This window comes from Microtus oregoni, unplaced genomic scaffold (genome assembly GCF_018167655.1).
Source record: "Microtus oregoni isolate MIOR12 unplaced genomic scaffold, Mior012 000025F_ref0000491, whole genome shotgun sequence".
Taxonomy (NCBI): domain Eukaryota; kingdom Metazoa; phylum Chordata; class Mammalia; order Rodentia; family Cricetidae; genus Microtus; species Microtus oregoni.
This window is the reverse complement of record NW_024543084.1, coordinates 28,772,433-28,799,911: the sequence shown is the minus strand read 5'-3', so window position 1 is coordinate 28,799,911 and position 27,479 is coordinate 28,772,433. Positions and strand designations below refer to the sequence as shown.

General features: G+C 40.9%; 1 protein-coding gene across 4 annotated transcripts in view; it reads right to left on the bottom strand.

Moving 5' to 3' along the window:
• Psd3 (pleckstrin and Sec7 domain containing 3) overlaps nucleotides 1-27,479 on the bottom strand; it is a 372,681-nt gene that overhangs the window by 10,180 nt on the left and 335,022 nt on the right. For all 4 annotated transcript variants that reach the window (XM_041674594.1, XM_041674595.1, XM_041674597.1 and 1 more), the window contains 3 exons: nucleotides 19,000-19,157; nucleotides 18,110-18,254; nucleotides 13,986-14,129 (listed from right to left, as the gene is read on the bottom strand). In XM_041674594.1, the coding sequence (XP_041530528.1) occupies nucleotides 13,986-14,129; nucleotides 18,110-18,254; nucleotides 19,000-19,157 (447 nt within the window). The remainder of the gene's footprint in view (nucleotides 1-13,985; nucleotides 14,130-18,109; nucleotides 18,255-18,999; nucleotides 19,158-27,479) is intronic.

Sequence of the window (27,479 nt, the reverse complement as noted above, 5' to 3'; positions counted from 1 at the left end):
ATGCCCTGAAATCACAAGACTGAGCTGGATGAAATCCAAAGGGCATACTGGCTCCAAAGCCTTACCTATTCTAAGAATTTATTACGCTGCATCCAAACTTCCTTAGTGGCAAAATTAAAATTCTGAAAAGACTATTTTCAATGATCACATGAAATCTCTTATTCAATTTCTCTGTGTGCTCTCTTTGAGGTGTAGGGAGGCTGTACTTCTAATTAATTACGGCCCTCATCTTTGAAGGGTTATTTTCTTTCTTCCTTTCGTAGAAGACACGACTGTCACAGATTTTCCCAAGATAAACCAAAAAATGTAAGTTTGAAGCTAAAGCCGACACACAAGAACAACCTGACAGAAATAGCAATTGTAGTCATTCCCTTTTTTTCTAGTTTATTGTTTAATTGAAATCGAAACATGTCACTTTATTGAGGCCATCACAGAAACCACATTGGGACACAGTGCAGAGATCAATAGATTGTGGGGAGCCCAGCTCCAATGGCAACACACCTATATCACAACTCCTGCATCTATGGCTTAGGGAACATCAAGGAAGAAAAGGCAGAAGGACCATCCTCATTATTCACAAGTATTTTATTGCTAAATTACTCATATTGACTGTACATACTCTGGGGATACAGTGTGATGTTACAATACATGTACACAATGTATATGATCAGATCATAGCAGCTGGCATAAGTATCACCCCAGACACAGCAGGGAGAACAGTCAGTCAAAACCCTTTCTACTCTTGTCAGACAGTGTCAACTGAGCAATGCTGTTACCAAAGAGCATGAGACCATGAGCATTATCCCTTCTCTCCAAATGCATCCCTGGAGCTATCTTTTAGTCCCTTCCCCAAGCTCCTTTCCAGGCTGTGGTTACCACAATTCTCCTCTCCACTTCTGTAAGATAAGGTTTTAGTATCCACTAAGAGAGAACATGTGGTTTGTGTTCTTTCTAAGTCTGACTCATGTAACAATGATGGTGCCCAGCTCCATGTATGTTGCTACAAATGCCAGATCCATATCTTATGGCTGAATAAGACATGTAAGCACATGTGACTATAATATAATAATAACAATACACATTTTCCTTATCTACTTCTCCATCCATATATGGGCATTTAGGTTGAGATTCTTTATCTGGGCTACTAGGAACAGTTAAATAAACCCATGGATACAAATATCTCTCTGACATACTGATTTCCACAGCATATCCAGGAGAGTGGGATTGCTGGATCATATAGTAATCTGTAGGTTTTGAGGAACTTGCATACAGCATGCCACAATGACTGTACAAGTTGGCATCACCAACAGTATTTGAGTCTTCTCCCTTCCTTTGTATCATTACAATATTTCTAAGTTTTTATTTTGTCTTTTTCATAAGAGCTATTTTATCTCATTTTTGCTTTGATTTTTATTTTCTCAATGAGTAATATTGAACATTTTTCATAATTGTTGGTCATTTGCATAGTCTCTCTTGAAAAGTGTCCAATCGGGTAATCTGCCACTGCCCATCCCCTTGCTGTGTTCTGGAATCCCACCTGCACACCCACTTGTATTGTGCATAATTTTCAATTAAAATGTTCCTAATTTTCTTGTTGCTGTTTGAACTCCATATACATTCTGGATATTATCCATCAGAAGAATCACTTGCAAATATTTTCTCTCATTCAGCAAGTTGCTTCTTTATATTGTTGATTATTCCCTTTGTTGTACAGACATTGCCAACTAAATGAACCCTCATTGTTATGTTTTCCTGACAGTTTCTTCCTCCTCCTCCTCCTCCTCCTCCTCCTCCTCCTCCTCTCTCTCTCTCTCTCTCTCTCTCTCTCTCTCTCTCTCTCTCTCTCTCTCTCTGTGCGCGCACCAATTTGCCTAGACGGACTGGCCAGCGAGTCCTAGGAATACTTGTCTTCCCCTCTTGAGCACTGGAATTCTAGGTCCGTTCCTCAGTGCCTGTCTTTTATCTTAGCTGGGAACTGAACTCAGGTCCTCACAATAGCATTCTGCAGACTAAGCCCTCTCCACCAGCCCTCCCCCACAGTTATTTTTTTAAATTTCTTTTTAAAAGCCTGATGCATCAGACTAAAAAAGCAGCCAGTATTCAAATAGCCAACCTTGCCTGAAGAACCTGGTAAATGACATTTAGAAAAGGACTGCTGCTTCCCTAACAGCCTGTTCCTCCTCACAAATGGGACTGAATTTTATCTTATTTTTTTAATTAAAAATATTCATGTGACTAGTCTGCGGAGAGGGAACAAAGTTGAAAAGGAAATTCCTACCACTCTTTCAGTCTCCTGTTCTGTCATACGCTCTGGTCTCAGCCCCTGATAGACATGCACCAGTCTGCTAGGGCATTTTTGTGAAAGCAGTGACACTGTTCTAATAACAAGGGGTCCAGCCCAATGTTTGAAACAAAGGTAGCCACTTTGAAATCACGAAATAATCACGAAAACAAAAGGCCATTATGTTCATAAAACAGATTAGCAATTTAGAAAGCCTATACATCCACCATGACAGCGTTTAGCACACAGGAACCACCCACTTATTCTTGCTTTTAAGTTGGATGTAAGAACATTTACTCCGTTTAAACATCTGGTCAGTTTTCTACCATTTGTAGCCAAGAGTACACAAATATTAAACCTCCCTACTGAATAGCAATGAAACTCTTGTCTCGATTTTATTTATGAAATAATTACTTGGCTAATGAATTGTGGTGTGGTATAACTTTGTTTTTTTTCCTGAATAGTCAATAGTTTATTGAGAGACATTACTATTCACGACAATGTGGTTACATAATGAACATTAAGTCAGTGACTATTAAGTCCATTGTTAGTATTATGTCACTTAACTTGTTCTTTGTAGCTTAATAGGATTCTCTTAGTCTTTTCCTGTATGTTTGCTATGTGTATAATATCTTATAGTTTCTAAGAGACTCTAAGATGGTATATCTAACTGTAAGGTTCCAAAATCTGATTAAAATACCAAATCAGAGACCAAACTAGAACATTTTATATCACAAAGACAATTTCATAATAAATATTTCTCCTCCTTGACTCTATTTTCTCTATATCCTACATTCATTCTTTGAGTAAACCCCATTCCTCCTTCTTTGCAATATATTCAGAACCCTGCACTTTCTCATGGTTTCTACCAAATCTGAAGCAAGTACAATCCTTTCATACCTAGATAATTAGAGACGCTGCCTAATTGGCCTCTTTTCTCCCTTCTTTGGCATCGATGCACACTCCTCTCAACAGTCCGTGATGTGAGACATGGCATGCTATTACTGCTCAGAGTGCTACGTGTCTCAGATCCCTAAAATGCTTCTCAACCTCAAATCCTTCAGGAGGCCCAGATACCTCTAACCTTTGTAGATTGTCACTGCTTGTGCCACCAACACCACTGGTTTAGTCTTAAAGAAGTCTCTGGGCTACAGATTAGCAGAGGGCCTACCTCCTATGTGCCAGACACATCCCTCCAGGACCTCTTGCTCCTTCTATTTTCTTTCTCCCCATAGCTCTTTACCCACAAGTCATGGAGACCACGCCCTACTGTCCTTCATCACTTTCAGGCTTCATGATGTCATTGTCATAGCAAGGTCTTCCAATTCTAAACCATCACACCTCTTCTCATGCCTTCACTAATTTTTCTCCTATCAGTTCTCCCCATCCAACGGCCTTGTATTTCTAAATTTTAGAAAACCTTGTTTATTTCTTCCTTTTCCCCTAGGTGCTGTCACATGAAGGAAAACAATTCCTTTTGTTTCCTAAGAGTAAATAAAACACCCATTAAATGTATGAATTGAAAAAAGTATATGCAAAAGAAAATAAATTCACCCGAAATTATATATTCTATATATAATGGCCGAAAATATATTCTAGATATATTTTATACAGACTATGTCAATTTTTATATAAATAAAAACAACAGGAATATAGACATGGTCAGTGGATACCTGGTAAGTTATGACCTCCAGAACCTCTAAGAATACAACATTATTTTAGGCATTCCACCATTGTGGATTCCATCATTGTCTTCCACGAGTCACTAAGGTCTGACTTGTCATTTCAAGGCTTATTCCTTCTCTCTCCATACCCTCTTGATGTTGGCAGTTGAGATGTTATCTGTGACAAATCCTAATCAGGCACCAAGTAGAAGCTGCCTGGCTGAAACTGAGTCCCTCTCCAGAGACAGACGACTATTTCAGAGGACCCTAAAGTACAGATTTATTGTACACAATCTCTTATGGAGCAGGAAGAGAAGAACTGACTTTATCATGCATTGCAAGCTTAGAGACAAATCGAGAAATTGGACTCCAATGCCAGCACTCTGGTGCTTGCTCATGTGGACAGCGACTTGATCTCATGCTGACTGGTATGGAACCTCTAAGTTCACAGTGCAAGTGATGAGTATTTTTCCAAGGGTTATTTATATCTAGATTATACCTGCATGGTCATCCTCACATCTCATTTACATATAGTGTTAGGATCACATTTATGGCTTGGAAGCTAAACTAAGATTGGTCAGACCCCTGGGCCATAGAATAGTGGTTTCTTGCCTTACTAATTAGAATGAATCAGCATTACATGGACAATAGCAATATTAAAGGATTATACTTCACTGACAATTTCAGGATAGGATGATCCATAATGGAGCATGCAGAAAAGAGGTGAAATATCAAAAGAGAGGCATTTTTAAATTAATTTAATATCACACCACAAAGTCATCACTATATTGGAAAGTAACACAGTTTCTAATCTAGAACATTAAAAATGAGATGGTATGTCTAAAAGTGAGTTCATGAAAAGACAGTGGCAGCAAGAAAACAGCCTTACAAGAGATGCCTATGGATGGCAATGTCATTAAACTAGTGAATATGGGTCTTATGACATTCTAGATCATGGTTCTGTTATCACTATTCAACCTCATCAGGTATAGGTCCTTCATTATAGGGGACAAAAAACACATTTAAGAAAATAAGGTGAGCCTCAAGGACATATTGTTACTTGTGCCAATATTATTAACGATATCTTAGTCCACAATCACATGCTCATATCAGTTCTGTATTTCTGAGCTAGCTGCAAGCTCACCTTCCTTCCTCATGGCTGCCCCAATAGTGTAAACAGATTTCTAGCAGTTTAAGACCATATGACCTAACCCACTACTTGATAACAACTCCAGATGGGATTTCTACCAAGTCTAAGAGCTGGAACTACTTAGGTGCCCAGATCCAAGTTTGTTTGTTTGTTTTTGAAATAGACAAGCAAGTTTTCTCTGCTAATTTCTTTCTTCGGATGAGCTGTTTTCATGAGCTCATGTGAACAACAAGCAGAACGGCTTTTATAAAGCTCTGATACTTTCTTCAATGTGTAACCTCTTTATGGTTCCCTACTTTCATCATGCTTACTCTTAACTCCCTGTAAACAAATCTGTCTCCAATTTGTAGGAGAAAGTTATTTTTCATTAGTAGCAAGGCCTATGAATGCCGACAAAACATACTATGCCTGAGGACATATGCCTAAGATGCTACATGAATTAAATGTTAATTGCTCTTTAAAAGGAAAACCCAGCGAATGATATTCTTTGAAGCCAGTTTCATCACACCCACACATAAACTCACCTGCATCTGATGGTGTCCCTTCTCCTGAGCCCCATTCACCATCCCTTGTCTCACTTAATACAAGCGTCTCCCCACTCTATTCTCTGGTGGAGGAGCGCAACAGTCACCCCTTAATGAAAGCCATGCTGTCTGTGCACCCACTCACTGCCCATGCTCCAGAAACCAGATCCTCAGCATCTCCTCCCAGCATCTCGTTTCTCATAGAGGTGGAGGAAAAGGCCATCTTTAGGCAGGAAAAGCAATAAGTAACATACACGTCAAAGCATGTGTTGCTTCTAGAGCTCTATGCTGGAAAATCAAGAAATAAACTACAAACCAAATCAAAGGAAACAGAGCAAGGAGCCTGTAAACTGGCTACTTATTTACACAGTCTAGTCATTTTCAGTCTGCACTCCTGGAGGTCATGGCAGAACTGATGTGCAATTTACTTTCTTATTGATCAGTTAGCTTACTCTTCTCTCAGACGGCAACAATAGGCAGAAGAGACCCCTAACATATAGGCTGTGCTGGGGCTGGAGAGTTTTCACCCTATTCTCCCACACCAGGCATCCACATGCACTAGGAAGCCACTATCTGTCTCTTCAATAAAACATGTTACCTTTTGCCCTGCTCATAGCAGCCACCCTAAACCTCATTTCCCAATGTTTAGTAGTGATGAGCTCTGCTTCATGGACTGGGGTCAACTGCAAGGAATCTCTCAGGCAACGTCTACTTAGATCCTTTCTGGAAGGCTGTTTTTTGTTTGGTTGATTGTTTTATTTAGTTGTATGATGAGCCTGCATAGTTTTCCTGTCATCCGCTTACTGTAAACATGCTCTCCACACAGCTTTCTCTCTTCATTGTTCTTCTTCTGTAGATTGTTCCTTTGATGGGCAGAGACCTTTAGCTTGACACAGTCCTATTTATTGTTTTTGCTTTTGTTGCCTGTGGTTTTAGTGACACATTGAGGGCTGGTGTTTGGGACTTTTAGCTATGCTTTGTTCTCTGAGCTTCACTTTCTGACCCAAATCTTATTTTTACTTGATATTTAGAGACCGGGTTTCACTCAGTAGCTCTTCCTGGCCTGGAACTCATTATATAGAATAAGCTGGCATTTAATTTATAGAGATCTGTCTGTCTCTACCTCCCAAGTACTGATATTAAAGGTGCATCCCATCATTATTTTTGCATGTAATACAGACTAAGAATTCGATTTCAGTTTTCATATACCTGGATCTCTAGTTTTCAAAGCAGCATTTATTGAAGAGACTATCATTTTCCTACTATGTATTCTTGGCAACTTTTTTGAAGATTATTTAATCTTATTATATTAATTAGGGTTCTCTAGAGGAAGAGAACATATATATATATATATATATATATGTGTGTGTGTGTGTGTGTGTGTGTGTGTGTGTGTCTTTATGTACATATGCACATATGAATTTAAAGAGGATTTATTAGAATGGCTTACAGGTTGTGGTCTTGCTACTCCAGTAATGGCTGTCCACCAAAGGACAATCCAAGAATCCAGTAGTTGTTCAGTCCATGAGGCTGATCTTCAGCATATGCCAGAACCCTGTGACATAGGCTCTGATACCAGCGAAGGAATGGACTTGCCAGGGAGAGTGAGCAAGCAGTCAGAGAGCTAAAGCTTCCTTCCCCCATGTCCTTTATACAGGTGTGGGCCAGGTTCAAGGTGGATTTCCCACCTCAAAAGATCTGGATTAAAGGTGGATCTTCCTACTTCAAATTATTTAATTAAGAAAAAAAATCCCTCACAGGCATGCCCAGTTGCGGCTCAGGTTTTAGTTCATTCCAGATGCAGCCAAGTTGACAAACAGGAATAGCCATCACACTTATATTCAGGAATTCATTTCTGGGATCTTTTTTGGCTCACTGACCCAGTCCACACAAGTGATTTTCAATGTGCACATCGGCGTAGCATTGCGCTTATGTGTTTGTTTATATCCATGTGCTGGGGATGAAACCCAAGACCCTATGCACACCAGGTAAGCACTCGTCCACTGAGCTATATCCCCTAGCCCAGAACAACACCGTTTTGACCAGCACAGCAATATTGTTTTGCTACACTGCTTATACTGGTCTTGACTCTCTGGCTCATATCATTCTCCAGAGGACTCGTAACTGTAGGCAGATGACTCCCAGTTTGTGCTAATTATCCCCCTTTTCAGTCTCTGAGAACGTTTACCCTTTTTCTTTGGATACTATGTTAAGCAAACAGAATACGACTGGCATCAAAGAAGGCACTGAAGGCACTATACACAGCTGATAAAGGAAGGACTTCAGATTTGAATCACTTCAAGTAAATGACTAGACACTTACTACGCCTTCTCAAGGCAAGGAACTAGCTCCTTATATGAAGATCAAAGAATTTGCAGCCAGGCTTTTCTTCCCTTTACAGGCAACTGTAATCATTTAAAGGTTAAACTGTAGGGCTTCTTAGTCAATTTCCATTGTGTATGAAATCCCAAAAGGCAACACTGTTTCTATTCCTACTTGAAATGAGCATCCAGACAACTGCCAAACTTTGGTCTCTGTCTTTGGACATCATTTAAAATATAATTCCATCAAAAAGAAAAATTTTAAATTTCCAGGAATTCTACTAACTTGTACTATTTTTGTTCTTCAGATCCAAACATATGACACCATATCTCTGAGGCTGTCTGCAAAGGAGTAGGCATTAGGTTCCAGGTTAGAGCTGGTTACTGAGACAGACTAGGGACACCAACTATCTTTAAGTAAATTAATGGTTCTTATCCTTAGTTATCACTGGGGAGATAAAGGGAAAGAACTCCTGTCTTTGCACTTCCATGAACAAGAACTTAGTATCTAGAGAACGTATTTCAGAAGGTGGGCTGCTTTGTGGGCAGAGCTCGTCCTTCCATTGTCCTTAGGAATGGGGAGATAGTTATAGAGCTCCCAATTGGAAAAGATTAATACAGCGATGGGAAATGAAAAATGAGCAATCTGAGGAAGTAAACAGAATTGGATCAAAAGGAAATACATCAAACTAACTATCCACTAACAACTATGAAACAAAATGTCCACGGTTTAGTGGTAGCTTAGAAAATTCTTGATAATACTATGTGGTCTTTAAGACTAGTTATTTTGGGTTTCCCTAATGACTATAGGCAATGTATCCTTGTTCTTAAATATACCAGGATGAGAAGGAATAAAGTCATTTTGATTGACAAGAAAAACAAAAATTCAGAAAAGAATGCATCTATAAGATTGCCCCAGATTTTTCAGATTTAAAATATTCCCGTCTGAAACATTCTCATGTCTTGTTATAGAAGACATTTGTTGTTTCTAAAATTCACTTCTGTGGGCATGTGGCCTGTGTGGGTCCTCCCTGCGCTAAGCTACGAGCATATGCTACTCTGGGTCACAACTCGGGAATGGGGACTCAGTTGAACTACAGCCTACTAAGTCAGCAGAGTTTCTGACTGCCTGGTTTCAGTTATGGAAGAATCTGACACTCTTTTCTGAAAAATGAGAATGAGAGGACTCATACACCTTCAAGAATTCTACTTCGAAGCATAAGGGAACATGTCTGAATAAGTTTTGTGTCACTATAAGAGAAGGTCCAAGAGTGAGTAACTTGTAATAGACAGAAATGTTTGACTCATGGCTCTGGAGGTTGAGACGTCTAAGAGCATTTGCCTTGGCACTTGGCAGGGGCCTTTGGCTGCAACTATCTGATGGCAGAAGGAGGAGAACAAGAGAAAGCAAAATAGAAGTGAGGGACAGGCTTAGTTTTCTTTTTTTTTAAAATTGGTTTTATTAAGCTATTTATTTTCTCTGCTCCCTTCCTTTTCTCCCCTCTCCCCTTCTACCCTCTCCTATGATCCCCATGCACCCAATTTACTCAGATCTTGTCTTTTTGTTGTTGTTGTTAAATATTTCTTATAGTCTATTTAACTTTATTTTTATGTGCATTGATTTGAAGGTGTCAGCTTCCCTGGAACTGGATCTTCAGATAGTTGTGAGCTGCCATGTGGGTGCTGGGAATTGAACCTGGGTCCTCTGGAAGAGCAGTCAGTGCTCTTAACCGCTGAGCCATCTCTCCAGCCCCGAGACCTTGTCTTTTTCTACTTTCCATGTAGAATAGATCCATGTATGTCTCTCTTAGGGTCCTCTTTGTTGTCTAGGTTCTCTGGTGTTGTGAATTGTAGATTTATTTTTCTTTGCTTTATGCCTAAAAGCCACTTACATTTGTCTTTCTGGGTCTGGGTAACCTTACTCAATATGGTGTTTTCTAGATCTATCCATTAGGGACAGGCTTAGTTTTCTAACAAAACCCTTCTTATGGAACTAACCTAGTTGAGGACAGTGATAGCAATCTACCTGTAAATGGGGAGCTCTCATGAGCCAATAAGCTCTTTTTACTAATAATACGTGGATTGAGGGACTTTCTAGTGACAGCATCCCATTTCTAGCCTTAGCTTCCAAAATTCACATTCTTTTCACACTGCAAAATATAGTCTCTCTATCCCATTTTGCACGCCACTTACATGGGCTGTGTTCTGACAAGTCCACCAAATTTAAAATAAGTCAAATGTGTATTCGATACATCTAACCTACCATATACCACAGCTTATTAACACATGTCTCATCTAAATTACTATGGGTGGGGTTGAGAAACTCCACATGAAGGTTACTTTCTTTGTGGCCAAAGTAAGCCACTGGGCAAGAAAATGCCCCTGCCTTGACTGCTGACATTATGCTAAGTACAAGGCCATCATGGGGATTTGACGATGCTGCTTCTTCAAGCACAAAAATGCTTGCCAGCATAGCTCAGACCACTGTGCCTTGACTGGCTGGAACTTTATGAGTGTTTATGTTATCTATGAACCATCTGTCTTCCCTCTAATGCTTTATATATTTTCTAATGTACCCAGAGCTTTGACATCAATGAAAACACTTTATAATAAAATGGGAACTATAAAGTGAAAATAAGCTATTGTGTGAGATGTGTGGCTATTGTAGATACTTCCCACAACTGGGAAACACCTTAGGTTCCTTGTTGTGATCTTATGATGCTTAATAACATTGTATCAGAGCATACTCTTTCCCAAAGCAAGCTTTCCATGGAAATTCTTCCAAGAAAAAAAAAACATGGCTTCAGGTACTAATTGAGTCAAGAACAAAACTGCCCATTCTCCACTAAATATTAGAGCAAAAAGTACAGGTTTAGTTAATTACAGTTCATTCTCAGTGAAATTTTCTGCTTTAGGTAAAAATGAGCCTTTCCCTACAAGGTTAACATGAAAATTTCTTTGTTTTCCATAGATTTCTTTGTTTAAGTCCTAAACCTACACATTTGCTGGAATTTCTAATTATTTACTGAGACTAAGAGCTTTCAGATATTCTTAGCTCTACGGAGAGCTATGAATTTGGCTTGCCATAAAGAATTATTTGTCCTCAAAGCAACCTGGGACATAACTGAGAGGCATAAACATAGGAACTCTCCTGGTGGTGTCACCAGCAATTTAACATCCTGCCAAAACAAAAGTGCTTTCTTCCTGAGGCTTGTGAAAATGACAAGTAGTGCTGACACCTAAGGAGGCTGCGAAATAATGGCCTGCGCGGAGCAAGTGAGACCCAGTCCTCAGGAGCCGGGAGAGCTGATCCCAGTCCTCAGGAGCCCGGAGAGCTGATCCTGTAATTCATCCCGAGTGAGAAGGTAGCTGGGCGGGCCTCCTCCTCCTGTCCCTGACCAGGAGAACTCTGGACCTGCAGACAGGATGCTTCTTCTCACCTGCTAGGGGATTTGCTGTCCCTCTGCATCTATCCCTCCGCATCTGTCCCTCTGCAGAGGATTAAGGCTAAGCCTTCTGAATGCACTCATTTTTCTGATATTATCTTTATACACCAGGATAAAGTTCCACTTGGTCACGCAGCTGAGTATCAAGAACCTGGTAAGCATTCTAGGTTCTGGGGTAGAGCTGTAAGCAAAATACACAAACTGGCCCACATTCTATTCAGGAAAGTTTCCTACATTTTCCCGAGAAGAGAAGGGAGCTATTTGAAGAACGCCGCTCAAAGCAGAAGATGCTGGGCATCGGCCTCCATAAGCACCCACAGGAGATCAATTCTGTGACTCAACTCAGCACAGGAGATTGTCCATGATCCATTACTTCAATTTTCATCTGAGTTAGTGAAAAACAGTGACTCACTTTCCCGAGAGTATTTATTCATCTCGCAGAAAGCCCTTCTGATAACATTCACACAGGAAGGGCCCTTGGACCTTCCTCATTGACACAGGTTAATGAAGCTTGACAGACAATTCGACACACTGGGCACCTTAGCCTGAGTCTGACTTTAACGAATGAAGTCCTGCAATACAATCTTCAAGTTCCTTGAGGAGGCAATGAGGACAACACCTAACTTCCCAAAAGCTGGTCTAATCTCAGTGTTCAGGAAGTAAGACAGCTGCTTCTTGCTGGGCTCCCGTTTCAGAAACAGGGCCCCACAGAAGAGCCACACATTGGTCTCTTTTGCACTAGTCCTGGCTACCTTCCTGTGGCCTTGCAAGGGCTCCACCTCCTGGGGAAAGGCTCTCCTCCCAGAGACAAGGGCTCAAAGGAAGGTGCTGAGTGCTGGAAGCAGAGGAGAGAGGTGTTGGGGAATTTAATTACAAAGTGTGAAACAAAGCCAAGTGTATAGTTTTGAGTTACTCCAGAAGTGTGAAGAATAATGATTGCTTTTTGAGAACTCACATTTCCCAAGGATGAACAAGCCTGGCCAAAGCTGAGTTACTCACTTTTTCTATTCATTGATTTTTCAAGTCTTTTGCTGGTCAGGCTTCAGTAGTTTTTGTTAACAAACTTTCAAGTTGTACTAGAAAAATTTTCTGTCTTGGAGAGCAAGGACTCCTTTCCCATGGAGAAGAGTAGCGCGTGGCTCTGCTTTCGATCGTAAATATAATGCCACAACTCAGGAAGCAGCTCCAACGAGCAAGTACTGGGCCTCGCCGGGCTGCACTGGGGCCTGCGGGATCTACTTCAGACACGGAGACAGACTAATGGAAGTTCAATACAGAGCCAACTGAGGCTGAGTTCCAGCACAGATTGACTTTTTATCGTAGACTAGAGAGGGATTTCTATAGGGAAGATTTGTGCCTTACTTTGAAAGAAAGTAAGTAGAAAGAAGAAAACTCCATGAAGGACATTGGAGGCAGAAGTAGCTGAATTCAGAAGGAGTGTATCTATGGTTGGGGAGAGGAGAGGCAGAAATGTTCGTACTGCATGTGGACAGAGTAATGGTCCAGATAGGAGAAAAAGGCAAATCCTCTCAGATTCATGTGTAGGGCTTTTTGGAGGGTAAACAGAGCAGAGTTTGGGTGTAGGAGCTGGGACAGTTGTAGAACAGGTGACACTATCAATCAGATTGATCCTCAGAACCAAAAAACAAGGCACTTGGATGAACCGAAGGCAGGAAAGGCAGCTGGAGACAACCGCTAGTTCACATGAGACACAAAGAAGCCAGGACACGCGCAGGGGAGGCACCCGGCAGTGGCTCTGACAAAGGCCACAGGGTGGAGCACTGCAAAGACAGGATCAGGAGCCGAGTGATTGAATGCCCCCCATTTCAGTATCGAGGAGGACAGGGCACGTCACATGGGAACAAGGAAGAATGGGGGACATGACGGGACTGGAGGTGCGAAGAGGGGCAGCAGACCCCACAAAAGAGCGTGTGCGAAACGAAAACCTCGCAGCATACACAGCTCTTCTTTCTCTTTCCTTTCTGTCTTGATTTTTAGAAAATGATTGGTGGTGGCCAAGAGGGAGAGCTGGAGGGAACTGGCTCTGACTGGAGAGAAACCCTAGACAAAGCACACACGGGGGAAGATGCGTTCAGCTTGGCTTGGAATCTGCTGCCTTTCTCATCATCAACACCAGATGATGTGAATGAGCCGAGGCTTGGGGCATCAATCCCCTTCTGAAAGCAGGGCGGAGAGGGGTGGAGAAGAGGGTACTGATGTCACTAGCAGCAAGGGTGTGCGGACGAGCAGATGCTTCCCATCACCCTGCAACTCATTTCCTCGCAAAATCTGTTGGAAGAAACTCAGGGTCACGGAAAGCAGCTGTCCTCCCGGCATGCTCCCTCTGCTGCTGTTCTTTTCTAACCTTATCTCAGGGACACACTATTTCTATAGGAGGAGATTTGTCTGACGTGCACTTTGATATTTATTTGGTGCTTCAGTAAAACCCCAAGTGTGAGGAGCTACAAGAACCCCTTCATACCAGCACATGCTCAGTTGGAGCCAGGACAAGGCCAGCTCACTACCACGACTGCTAGGAGGTGTTTGCTTCAGTGGCAGATAATAAAACAAGAACTTAGCAACACTAGGCTCACTGTACCTCAAACTCCAGATAGTGATCTTTGAGCTTGTACTCGTCCACATCCTTGGCTTTGACCTTCTTGTCTGGGGGGTATGAGCGGTGCTCAGCCAGCTCAGTCGTGATCTGCTTCAGCTTGCTTTCATGGGATTTCAGCTGTTCCTCCTGCAGGAAAGGATGAAGTCATTCAGTGCTCAGAAAATAATCAAAGACAAGCACAAGATGCCCGTAAAATCCTTTCTGTTTAATGACTTCAATTATCAAAACAGTCCAGTGAGCCTTTGGTCCTAAGTCCTTCCTACTGTTTTAGGCCCATGTTGCGATTCCTTTTTAGGATGGAACAGGAACTAGCACGACTGGCCAGTCTCTTCTCACAAAGCCAGGCCATTTCTGAGCTCTTTACCAGCTATGCTCGTCACCAAGTGGGGACTGGGCCTCTTCAAAGAAACCCTGTTAAACAAGTTACAAAGCTGAACAACTAAATGCCTTTCCTGAGAATCACGTGGCTTGGCTTCTCCTTTCATGCCCACTCAGTAATGCTCTTAGCTTCTCCCTGTTTATCTTAATGAACATTAATTTGCATAATATTTTCCTCTTGGGGAGAAATTGTGCTACGCAGAAATGCTTCTATGAAATGTATTTGCAGATGAAATCCTTACCTAGACCAGCAGAGGTTCTCACTTGCTTCAAGTTCACTGACCCAAAGTTAAACACTGAGTGATTCCAGCATGTAAGCATTAGTCCACACACAAGGCACTGGCATAATAATATCAATCCTATGCATAAGGATGTTCATTCCTGGATACCATTTTCATCAACTTAGTAATACACTACCGAAAAAGACCTGCTGTCCAGCTCTCTCAGAACATACTGAAAATATTCATTCTTCTTTCTATTTTGTTTTTGTTTTGAGACTCACTGAGTAGAATAAGCTGGCCTTGAAACTTATTCATTACTCTCCTGCCTCCACCTCCTCATCCAGCAGCTTTAAACACACTCGAAACAAAGACATTCTAACTCTCTGGCACCCCTACAATTGTGTAACTACTTAGTATTCTGCTTTTCCAAGAAAATTGTTCAAAATCTTGAACAATTTTACATCTGCAGTATAAAATAGTTGGGTGGCAGATAAAAAGGAATTAAAAAGAACAATAAATATATTTTATATAACGGAACCATAATTCTGTATTATATAAAATTTGTACAGCAGAATAAAGATGGATTTTAAAGCTACCAAAATATTAATAATCACAAATACTAAAGACTATGTAATAATTTAAGTAAAAAGTTACCCAGAAAGCATGGGTCAAATACAGTATCTTAGAGTCTTCTGAATTAGTGAGATCCCTAGCGCTCAAAGAAAATAACCTCAATGTTTAAGGTCATGAACTAGAAAATAAATAATGAAGTAAACTAAATAAGTACACAAAGGAGCATGGAGTGAAGGATGAAAAAGGACCAGGTTCACTTGAAGTACCAGGCATAGCAAAGTACCAAAGTAATCCTGGCAAAAATTGGAGAGAGATATACCTAAAATTCTGGAAAACTCATCAGCTGTGCACTGGTAATGACAAAAGCCAATGACCATTCTCCAGGGAGATTAGTTTATAATTCTTCATTCATCTATTGAGCTCTGCCAAGGAGTATACAGGCCATGTTGCAGAGATAAATCCCCATGCACCTATAGGAGAAGACGGAAGCTCATCAAAGCCCAGAGTCCTTAGGAGACACTGGAAAGTGTGACCTCTCTGCATGCATGTTACACACCAGGGAAGGCTATGAGGACAGCAACCCTCTGCTGCCCAAAGGGAAGTATTTCAGACTCTGATCTTGCTGGTACCCTATCCTTGGGTCCCTGGGGCTTCAGAACACACTAGTTCTGAAAAACTGAATGGAAGGTCCAGAATTACTAGATAATCCATCCATCCCAATTCTGGGTAAAGAGAAAAGGAATGAAATAATGTAAAAAGATGCACGCATTCTTATGGTCATAGGAGCATTACTCACAATGTTCATGATACAACAGAAACGACGTGTGCGACAACAGAGACTGTGACTAATCAAAATGCATATTCATATATGTTCAGCCTTAAAAAACAAAAATCTGGTCACATGCTACAGTATGGATACATGGAAAACCCATGATACTAGATGGCGAAACAGTGGCTCTATAGCCTGGAGATTGTGGGGACTGGGAGATGTTGGACAAAGATCAAAATGCCAGTCAGAAAGAACAAATTCAAGAATTCTATAGTAAATCAAGATAGCTATAATTAATAACAGTGTGAGACATATTTCAAAATTTCCAAAAGAGACATCAAATATCCTCACCACAAAACACGTATATTAATCACCTGGATTAATCACTGCACAATATGCATACTATAAGAACATACTGTACCTATAAATACAGACAAATCATATTTGTCAGCTAAAATTTAAAATGAGATTTTACTTTCTTTTACTTTATAGTATTTTAATTTTGAAGGACATTTCATATTTTGTCTTTTAATGTAATTAATTGGTACCCTGCCGAGTCTGGCACTGGAGCAGTTCTTCTGAGTCACCGTCGCAAGTGGCTGGATTATAGATGTGTTCACTGCACCTGGATTTATTTAACTTTTGCTACCTGCATTAACCATACTCATGAATGAGGTTTACGTGTGGTATTTTAATACATATATACAGTAGACCCCGACATCACAGGCTATAGACATGTGTATGGGGTGAGGTATATAGTTCTGACCAGCGAGGAAGGCAACCACAAGAAGCCTTTTCTGCCATAACACATATTCCCAGTGTCTTCTCAGTGGGTCTTTATTAAGCCTACTTTTGGTCAAACCACAGGATAAAGTGAAGGATAAGTTGGGTTGCATCTGAGTAGCAGAGTGCTTTGTGTTCAAATACCTACTATCTGTTAAGAGGTAGATACTTCAACATAAAAGAAACAGGTTTCTGGTTTCTTACCAGTGTTTACTTTGTGGCTTTCCCTCAGTTAATGTACAGTGTTTAGTATCTAATTGTTGTGGGAAGTCCTTCTGTATATGTGTTGCTTTTATTTGTTAATGAATAACGAAACTGTTTTGGCCTTTGATAGGGCAGAGTAGAGCTAGGTGGGAAAACTAGACTGAATGCTGGGAGAAAGCAGGCAGGGTCAGTGAGAAGCTGTGTAGCTGCTTGTAGGAGACAGACACATCGGAACTTTGCCAGTAAACCACAGCCATGTCGCGATACAGAGATTAGCAGAAATGGGTTAATTTAAGATATAAGAGCTAGTGATTGGCCAAGCAGTGATTTAAATAATATAGTTTCTGTGTGATTATTTCTGGTCTTGGCATTCAGGAATGAACAGATAGACTCTGCCAACATCTAATGATTATCGATTTCAAATTTTTACAAGAACATAACTGGAATCCAAAAACAAAGACTAGATGCAAGAAATAGTACTTTATGAGATCTGAGTGTCCAGAAGTGGTGGAAGACCTAAGGAAGGCAGAGAGTGTCCCAGTCATGAGTCTACATGTCATCCACCTTTCTTACTATCCAGCCTCCTGCATATCTGAGATACATGCACAGTTCCTGTCTCAGCCTAGATCTTAGCCATCACAAAGGGATACAAACTGGGCCTGTGGTCCAAGTTTTAGATCATTCTGTGCCTACCAAGCTTGACAGCGACTGCTTCGGTGGGTATAAGAGGAGGTCCTCAACAGACTGTAAGGTGCGTGTCGTGGGGCATGATATTCTGTTTGGAAGCTACACCAGAAGGAGGGGGAAACTTAAGTATTCTCTCCACCCCCAGGAGAAGAGAGATGTATTCTGGCAGCACTGCAACGAACACAGCCGAGAAGGTGACTCCTACACAGCAGAGCTGTTCAGGAAGAGCTGTGCCACACTGGGAGCAATCAGTCTTAATAATTCAGGCTAATATATTTGGAGGAAAGACAAGAACAAACTGGAGAAAAGCTCACAAGTGACAGGATTATGAACAAATATGTCTTAAAGTACCAAACCCTTTCAATGGAACTTTTAATTTTCCTCGCACTGTTTACTTTTCCAGGAGAGTGCTCACCTTGTTGCTATCTATGTTAGGAACTCAAATTGCGAAAGAGCTCCATCCAGTACAGAGCATGATCACACCGCCTTACCTGGGATAATTTTGTTGTGGTAGCTGGCAGAAGTGGGCGGCTAAACTTCTTCTGAGAGCCAATGGCTGCTGGGAATGGTGGAGCAGAAAATACAGCTGCAACACAGTTAATTTTGCTTATCCAGCCTTGCATTTCCTCTGGACTCCTAGGAAAGGAAGACGTGGATGTCAGGCTAGTGCTGTATCTAGGTAGAACACACTTTGTCTTTTTCTTATCGCTGATTTAAAATGGCACATTAGGATAATTTATTCTCAGTGTACAAGTTCATTAGTTCACGGGAGGTTAACATTCTCAACAGGGCTCACTATAGGAATGAAAGGTCATATAGGAATGATCATCACAACATTACAAGGCTGTGACTCTCACTGGAAGATCCATAGAGAAAATGGCATATATGCTTCACAGCCTCTTTTTCTTAGAAGCTAGTTAGTCTAGGCCAATATTAATATTAACATTAACTCATCTCTTTTAATCATACATTTTTTTTAAAAATTGAACTCAGGCAAATGCAATAGAAGGAACTATAAGACAACATGCCTGACCACTGTGGAAAGAATTGGATATTTTCCTCAAATATTATATACACATTTACAACACAACCTAATAACTCTATTCTTAGGTTGGGGCACAAGAGAGATGAAACACTGATACACAAACATTTTTATGCCATTGTTTATGACACTGTTCTTTAAAAATATTATTATTGTGTATGTATGAAGTGTGTGCATGCGTGTGTGTGTGTGTGTGTGTGTGTGCATGTCAAAGCATGAGTATGGAGGTTAGCGCTGGTTCTCTCCTTCCCTGTAGATGGAGAGTGGAAGGAAGAGGAGGAGAAGGACTACAAGGAAGAAGAGACTAAGACCAAATAAGAACAAATCCAACAAACATACTGGGTTTGGAAGAGCAAGACCCTCCAGTCGGCAGTCTTGAGTTTAAACACGTTCGGCTTCTTCTCGTAATCAGTTGCCTTGGATGCTAGGGCGTGGTGCACACTCACGGCATTTTTCAAGTCTTCTTCTGACAAAGCCTTCTCTGGTTTATATTCATCCTGCAGATGGATACAAAGAAAACAAGCACAAGAGTATGACAACTGTTCAAATTTTCTGAATCTCAAATTAAAGGAAAACATTTTAGAAAATCCATGGCAAAAGTGAAATGTGGAGCACAAACTCTTGAAACTTTGCAAATGTAGCTATCACATTTTTGAACAACGTGAAATGAGACATGAATGTATACAAAGGCATTTTTATAAAGCCAATATATATTATATATATGCATATAAATATGTATACACACAAACACATATAAACACACATACATATTAATTGCAACACCCTTCTGAGGAAGGCTAGACACACATCCACATTATGGGAACCTGCAACTTGGCCAGGTCCAACAGTAGTATAAGCTGGTTTCAGAGAGAAATGGACACATGCAGAGGCTTGCAGCTACCATCAGCAGAGCTGCACTGATGGTGAACACTATCACTTGGTCCTCATCTGAACACACTATGTTTTCCTGAGGTAGCTTTTGAGGTGGTTAATATTATAATTAGAAAAATGAACAATGGATTAAAAATAATTTGCCTAGGTCTTCTGATGAGGGAAAAAAAGAAGATCAACTTAAGATAAATCTTAATTCTATTTTTCTAAATAGGTATAAAATACATAGGAAGGTCTCATGCATATACAATTTTATTTTTTGACAAGAACTACATAATTCAGAGTTTTAAAGGGTTCCTTTGTATTTCCTTTGTATGGCTACCCACCAAACATGACAGCCAAAACACAAACTTCACTAGCAGAATAATAATCAGAATTGAAAATAGGTTTGCCAATTATTTCTCTTAGTTGTTGTGCTCACTGGAATAAATAAAGGTTAAAACCAATGTAAAAAACTCCCGATCTGCTATGTACTGGACAAGCTATGACAGCACATATTTCTGGATGGATAATAAGCTTATGTTTCTCCTATAAACACACACACACACACACACACACACTCACACACACACAATCACTTTCTAACCTATAGTGAACATATGAAAGAGAAGATTTAGTATTCTCGTTACAGGCTGGTATTTTATTCAACCCAAATTTTTAGAAAAGCAATTAGTATTTTATCCCAAATTGCCCTGATTTTTACCAATACCATTCAAAATGCAAATAATTCAAATATATTAATGCCTGGAACTTATTCAAAATGAATAAAAAATAGACAAGCTGAATGTTTAATGATCCACACCAGTATCAAGCTGAGAGGCAAAGGTTTTTCCTTTAATCACGAAGCAAATGTCAGTAGTAATACAAAGCGTTACCACACTCACAATCTTAAGTGCCAGCTTCCAGAATGGGATTGCAGCAAGTCTTGGCTTACTAAAGCTCAGGGACGACGATTTGCTGCTGACAGAGTCTTGTGGCAAGGTAAGATGAACAAAAGATAATGAAAAGAATAATAATAAAGTAATAAATAATAAAAGTTAATGAAGTAAACCAACACATTAGATTGTATGTCCTGGTATGAGTCCATCAGCCCACATAACTATAATCTATCTATGCGGGGAGGTCTTTTGTACTTTAGGAAAGGCATTTCTCAATGGCTCAGCACTCTAAAAGCTATGACTCTCTTCATGTATTTCTGAGTAAGGGTTTCACATTCATTCAGTCAGCCCCAGTACCAACTCCCCTCTGGCCTCAGGATCATGCTCTAACATCAGGTAGCCTTACTACCAAATCCCCTCTGGCCTCAGGATCATGCTGTAACAAGATCCTGCATAACAAGGCCCCTTTCCCAACATAGCGTCTGTCTTTGTTTCTAGACAGGAAACTGAGATAAAGAGAAACAACAGGAGGGAGAGAAAGGATCAGTAATGGAATTACCCGAGAATTATCCCTGCCTCCACTCCCATGCATGTCTTCCCTCCACACCTGCACTGGCGAGCTGGGACTTTAGTCCAGGACTTACAGGAACCTCTGCTTCTGGGCTCCACGACTCAGGCTTTACTCTCAGTTCTTCTGAGTTTCTTCTTTTTTATATGGTATTTTAAAGATAACTACTACTTTTACTTTTCATCTTTCTTCTTTTGTGGTCTTTTGAGATGATGTCTACCATGTAGTTCTGTCTAGTTTATAACTCACTAAACAGATAGTCTAGCCTTAATCTTACAGTAATTCCCCAGCCTCTGCCTCAACACTGAGATTAGAGTTGTGTCTTAGTACAGCCGGCCATATTTTTCTTTAAGTAAGGAAGACTTTCAAACTATAACTTCTTCTTGAGTAAGAATTACACAGTGTAATACAGTTGGGAAAACTGTGTCTTTCACTGACATCTAGGTAGTTTATGGTTTTAATTTTGTATATGTCATTTGATCTTAGTAACAGAATGTGCCTAAAGCTTTAGTTACTTACCATTATATATTTTTTAATATTGCTGGCTTATGTGGTCCATAAAGTCTATTTTTCATCCAAAGTTATTAAGGGTTTTCATGTAGCCAGCTAATCTTGACTTTTGCTTACACTTCTTCTTGCAAAGACCCATTATTTATAAAACATGTAAGCTTTTATAATTAAGCACACAGATTGGTCTCTTCCTTTCCTTACATGTTTTTCCACTGTCCGTCCCCTTCGGAGAACATACCAGCCTTTCCCACGTACTGAGAGGCAATGGAAGCTTTCCCTCCCTCCGTTTCCTTGCTTTTACAAGTTAGTCTCTCCACAGCTTAGCGCATGTAGGTTTCAAGTATTCATCTTAACACTATGAGCTCCCTATTATTTCAAGTCCTCTTTCTCTCACGTAGATCAGTCATGTAAGGTGGGGTTCAGAAGGTATCACCCACATGACATTTGTACATTTTTTACTTTTTACACATATCAACAAGACTTTTTAAGATTTTAATTCTTTATATACAATGACATCTCAACTGTAGGTTTCCCCACCTCCATTCCTCCCAGTCCCCCATCTCCCATAACTTCCTTGCCCTTAGATCCATTCCTCCTCCTCCATTTTCCTGAAAAAAAAAAAAAGAAAAGAAAGGCTTCCCAGGGATATCAACTGAGCATGGCATCACAAATTACAAAAAGACTAGGAACAGACTCTCATATCAAGGCTAGATGAGGTGAAGAAGTAAAAGGCTCCCAAGCAGATGAGGTGACCTAGAAGAAGGAAAAGGCTCCCAAGCAAACGAGTCAGAGACACCCCCACTCCTGCTGCTAGTGGTCCCACAAGAATACCAAGTTATGCATAGTATCAGTGCTTATCCCAATTGTCATCTGAGAGGCACTGTCTAGCAACTGATAGGAGCAGATACAGAGACCACAGCCAAACACTAGGTGAAGCCAGGGGAACCCTTCAGAAGAGGGGGAGGAAGGATGGAGGACACCACAAGAACACAGTCCACAGAATCAACTACACAGAGCTCACAGTGGCTCACAGAGACTGAAGTGACAACCGTGGGCCCTGCACGTGTCTGAGCTGGGTCAACACGACTTTCCAATCATTTCATCTCACCTCTCTTGTTCTCACGAATTCTAAATTTGGCTAGAATACTTTCATATGCTGTATTTTAAAATCTCATTAAACTATACTTATTATGATTTTTGTTTCAAGAAGCCTTATTTGACCTTACTCATTACTGCTGTCTCTCCTTGTTCTGGATTCGGCTGTGTCCATGGCTCACTGTTTACTTGCTTCCTTTCTTTGTTCTGTTTTGGTATCTCTACTCTTAGCCCTTTGATCTCTCAAATATTTTCTTAATGTGAGTCATATACTCTAACTCTTCTCAAATATCCTTCAGGGTATTTTTGACAGGTTTGGAACTGGATATAAAATCTGACAGTTACAATACTTCCTGGTCTTTTTCTTTACAGTCTGCAGGTGCTATTCTCTTTTCCTCCTGTTTCTAAGATAAGAGAGTCCAATGACATTCTGATTCTGCATGTTGTGTATAGTGTGTGTGTGTGTGTGTGTGTGTGTGTGTGCATGTGTGTGTACCCTAAACTCAGGTGTGGAGGCCAGACATCAATGTTGGTGTCTTTCTCAATCACTCTCTACCTTATTTTTTGAAGGAAGAGTCTCACGCTGAACTTGAAGTCTACCAATTAAGCTAGGCTTGGACAGTCAGCCCCAAGGACCCCTAAGGCTTTGCACTGAGGTTACAAGCACATGGTGCCATGCCTGGCCTTGTTTGTTGTTCTTATTATTTGTCTTTTTTCCTGGGGATCTGAACTTGGGTCTTCATGCTTGCACAACAAGCACTTAAACCCCTGAGCCATCTCCCTGCTCATTTAAACTTTGTTTCTTATATTTTCTATTAGAAGTCTCATAGATGATTATCTTTATTCATGGCATTCAATAAAATTTGCTTGGCTGCACTTTAATTTTTCATCTAACTAGTCTAGAAAAAGTAAAATCTCACTGACTCTCCTTTACATAGTCATTGAAATGGCCCGGTAACAAACAACACAACTGCATACAGTGGTTGCACCAGGGACATAAGGTCTCCAGATCTGGATGCACTCAGTGCTAACTGATAATTCTTGTACATGTCCATGGTAATCTCTTGATCCCATCCTGCCAAATGGACACAACACCTTTAACTAACTGTGGTTCAGAACATGGGTATCTGGATTTAGAGCTTATGTGTTCAAGTACCTGGTTCTGGTATTTAATGTCCTCGTGACCTTAGGTGGGCTAAACTCATTAACTCTTAGTTTTTCCTCTTATGAATTAGTGACAATACCTCTGCTAATAGGTGACACCTTCAGTTTGCTGTTTAAAGGACCATCCTGCCACTAGCCCATTCGCTGATTCTCTAACGTGCCTCTTGAGATGTCACAGCTAATCTTCTACCAATGCTCACCTCTATCGTGACACCTAACAGACTGTGAATTAGTCCTAAGCAAAGCTTGCTGCTCATTATTAATACTCAATGACTTCGCCACTTGAAGCCACTGTAATTACTCTTGGTGCGTATTCTCTCTGCTAACATTTCCATTCAGAACTAGGTGTAAAGCAGGGCATTCTTAGACAGCTGTAAAACTGCGATGGCTGTGAAGAGGCAACACTTACTATGGATCTTACAAGTAAAAGCCATCAGTACTTGTCAGCTTTCTGCTCTCCTCCAATACATAGGGTCCCCATTCTAATGCAGATGTTTAATTCTTAAAGTCTTATGACCGTGCTATTAAAAATGTATTCCAACTACGGCATTCATATGTTGAGTCTTTTGGAAGTGATAGATTAGATGACGAGGTTGGAGTCTTATGACATCTAAGGGGGAGAGAATCATAGAGAAACACCTGTTCCTACCATGGTATTGCTGGAGTTTAGAGGGCCCTTGTCAGAGCCCATACCTCTAGAACTATAAGCCCAGACAAACCTCCATTCTTTGCAAATAAGCCCACCTTAAACAATTACCATGATATCCAAAAGCTGGCTAACCAGCTTTTAGAGAACGCTGCTTTGGAAGAGACTGTATGTCAAGGCAGGCTGAGGCACTCCAAGGCACACACCAGTTCATACTGGGAAGAAAGTTCTCCACATGCAGAAATGGAAGCTGGGGTCTGTTTATGAGGACTAAACTGAAGTTAGGGGTTTTATGTCTATTGGCTTCTACTTTTCTAGCTAATAGTGAAACAATGTTATCATTATCTTAAATGCAAAATATTAACAAGAAGGTACATTTGGGTAACTCAAATTTCTCCCTCCACACCCTCATCCCCAATGACAGGAACTCTGGGTAGGGTAGCCATATCTAAGGTGACGAGGAGAGTGAAAAGATGACTTTACCCTACAGAATCCATCCTGGGAGCCTCAGTGCTTACTACTTAAGCTGGGAGATGGTACTCAAATGGTAGGTTGGGAAGGAAGAAATAAGGCACAAATTATTGTAATCAAACCATTTCAAACCTTAGACTGTTTGCTGTGGAAACGAAATGTAAAACAGAGAGAATAATAAATCCAACCAAGACGTGTTCTATACGGAAGGAAAATGCCCCATGACATCTAATTACAACCCATTTTCTCCAGCACACAAAGGCGAAAATGATGCCCCCAGACATGCTGCTCTCCCCTGTGCGCCCTGCAATCTGGTATGACTCACTACAGTACCCTGCCATCCTAGTGAGCAGTGAAGGTGTGATTTCACAAAGTGTTTATCTTTCATTCACTTAAGGCATGAAATAAAGAGCTCTTTTCCTTACAGTGTTTGATAATTAAAGCTTTTGCAAAGCCAAATCACAAATTATTGCATCAAGTTTAAAATGATTCTATTCTCAGATACTATAAAGTACAATCTGGAAAGCAACAAAACTCATCAATATCAATGAAAAGTATGCTTAGATTCCCTTTTTATTGAAGTGTTATTTATATAATATCTTATTAAATGGCTACAATGGATATATGCGATTAAAAAAAAACCTAGCAAGTGGAAATACTCTGATGCTCACTAAGAATAATGGAAGGAGAGTTGAGAACTCCGCCCTGTTTAATGCTATGAGGTTGTAAATAGAAATATCAGTAGCCATGCAGGTATGATTACAACATGACTGGAGTGTTTGTTATGATTCCTTCCTCAGAGCGCTTGACATATAACCATCTTGGGTCAGCTCTGTGCTACAGTAAGAGAGATGATCGATTTCAAAATTAACAAAGAAACTAGCAGTTCATGCACAATGGGTCTCAGTTTGTCTATTAATGCTTGATTCTCACAAGGTAATAAATATTTCCCACCATCTCATAGCTATCTTTTAAAAATTCTAGCACTTTCAGTTATCTTTCTAAAGTCATCCAGCTTCACTGTCCTAAGTGTTGACACAGCCCAGAGAGAGTACGACTGTCTACGAATCTGGACAGGAGGAAGAGCAGCCAGTGAACTGATCCACCACTAAACGAAGCAGATGTGTGAAAGTCACTTACGGAAAGCCTAAGGGACAGTCTCACTGAACCTGATTTTCCATACACAAACAATGTCACAGCGGGAAAACACTCCATACTTGAGTGGAGAGAACTGAGACTAAGCCAAAAACAGCAAAAAGACGCAACATTTCCATTATGTGTTGGCACTGGCAGGGGCGCGAGCACCGTGGGACTTGTGCTAGCTTTCAGTATGGCCTTGGGCTGCAGTGAGGCACAAGAAAGTTTCCAGGATAAAATTTGACGAGAGAGACAGGTTTAATGAGTGTGAAGTTATTTGGAAAGAGAGTTAGAATAACTGCCTTTGGGAAAAGATTATAGGGTTTTTCAACAAAAATCTTGGGAGTAGGGCGTGGACCAAAACCAAAACACTAAGAAGTCTTAAACAATTTTTTAAGTGAAACTAAAAATTTTTACTATTTACTTTTCTAATCAGTACAAGGTCAGGATGGTGGAAGACCGGCTCCGCTTTTACTCAGTGCCAGACTTAACAAGCTGTTAAAGGCATGCTTGGGGCAGAGATGGGAGGAGAGGGAGAAAGGGAGGGAGGGAGGGAGGAAGGAAAGAGGGAAGGAGGGGGAGAAAGGGATGGAGGGAGAAAGGAAGGAGGGGGAGAAAGGGATGGAGGGAGAAAGGAAGGAGGGGAGGAGGGGGAGAGAGGGAGAAAGGGAGGGAGGGAGGGAGAAAGGAAGAAGAGGGAGGGAAAGGGGAAGGGATGGGGAAGAAGAGAACTCTAGAGCAAGCAAAGACACACTGAAGTGCTCAGGGAAAAGGCTGCTGCTGAAAAAACTGAGCATGAGCCCCTGGACAGCCTTGACAGTGGCAGCCTTTTCAACCCTGAGCACTTCAGTGTGTGGTCAGAGGACAAGTTGTGAGAGTCCAGTTCTGCTCTCTTTCTCAAGGCCCACACGTGTGCTATGGTGTGAGCACATGCACACTGTGTGTGTGTGTGTGTGTGTGCGCGCGCACATGTGTGCACGTGTGTTTTAGAGTCTACTTGTATTATTACTTCACTGTGGCTAGGTCTGATCCTCCCTTCCTCCCTCACAGCCGTTTCTTTGAGTACAAATCCCAGGAGGGCAAGCCAGTAGGTAATGTGTGTGTTCCCCTCCATAACTTCTACACGGTCGGTAAAGGTGCAGTAATAGTTACTGAAAGTAAGGGAAGGTTCAGAGGACATGAGGTAGGGAAAGAAAGGTAAATGGAGGAACAGGAAGGAAAAGGGAAAGGAAGAAGGGAGATGAGGCATGTGTGAAGGGAGGAGGAGTGGGTGAAACTAGCACAAAGGAATAAGCAAGCCTACAACGACCTGGGCTACCATCTACTTGTCCGGGGGAAGGGCCATAAGCCACTGCATGAAACAAGCTAGCTTCTGCGCCTGGGTATCTAACTGGAACTGGGTTTTCAGCAGAATCCTCTAGAGCACAGCCTATAAATGCTTAGAACCCCAAAGCCCAGG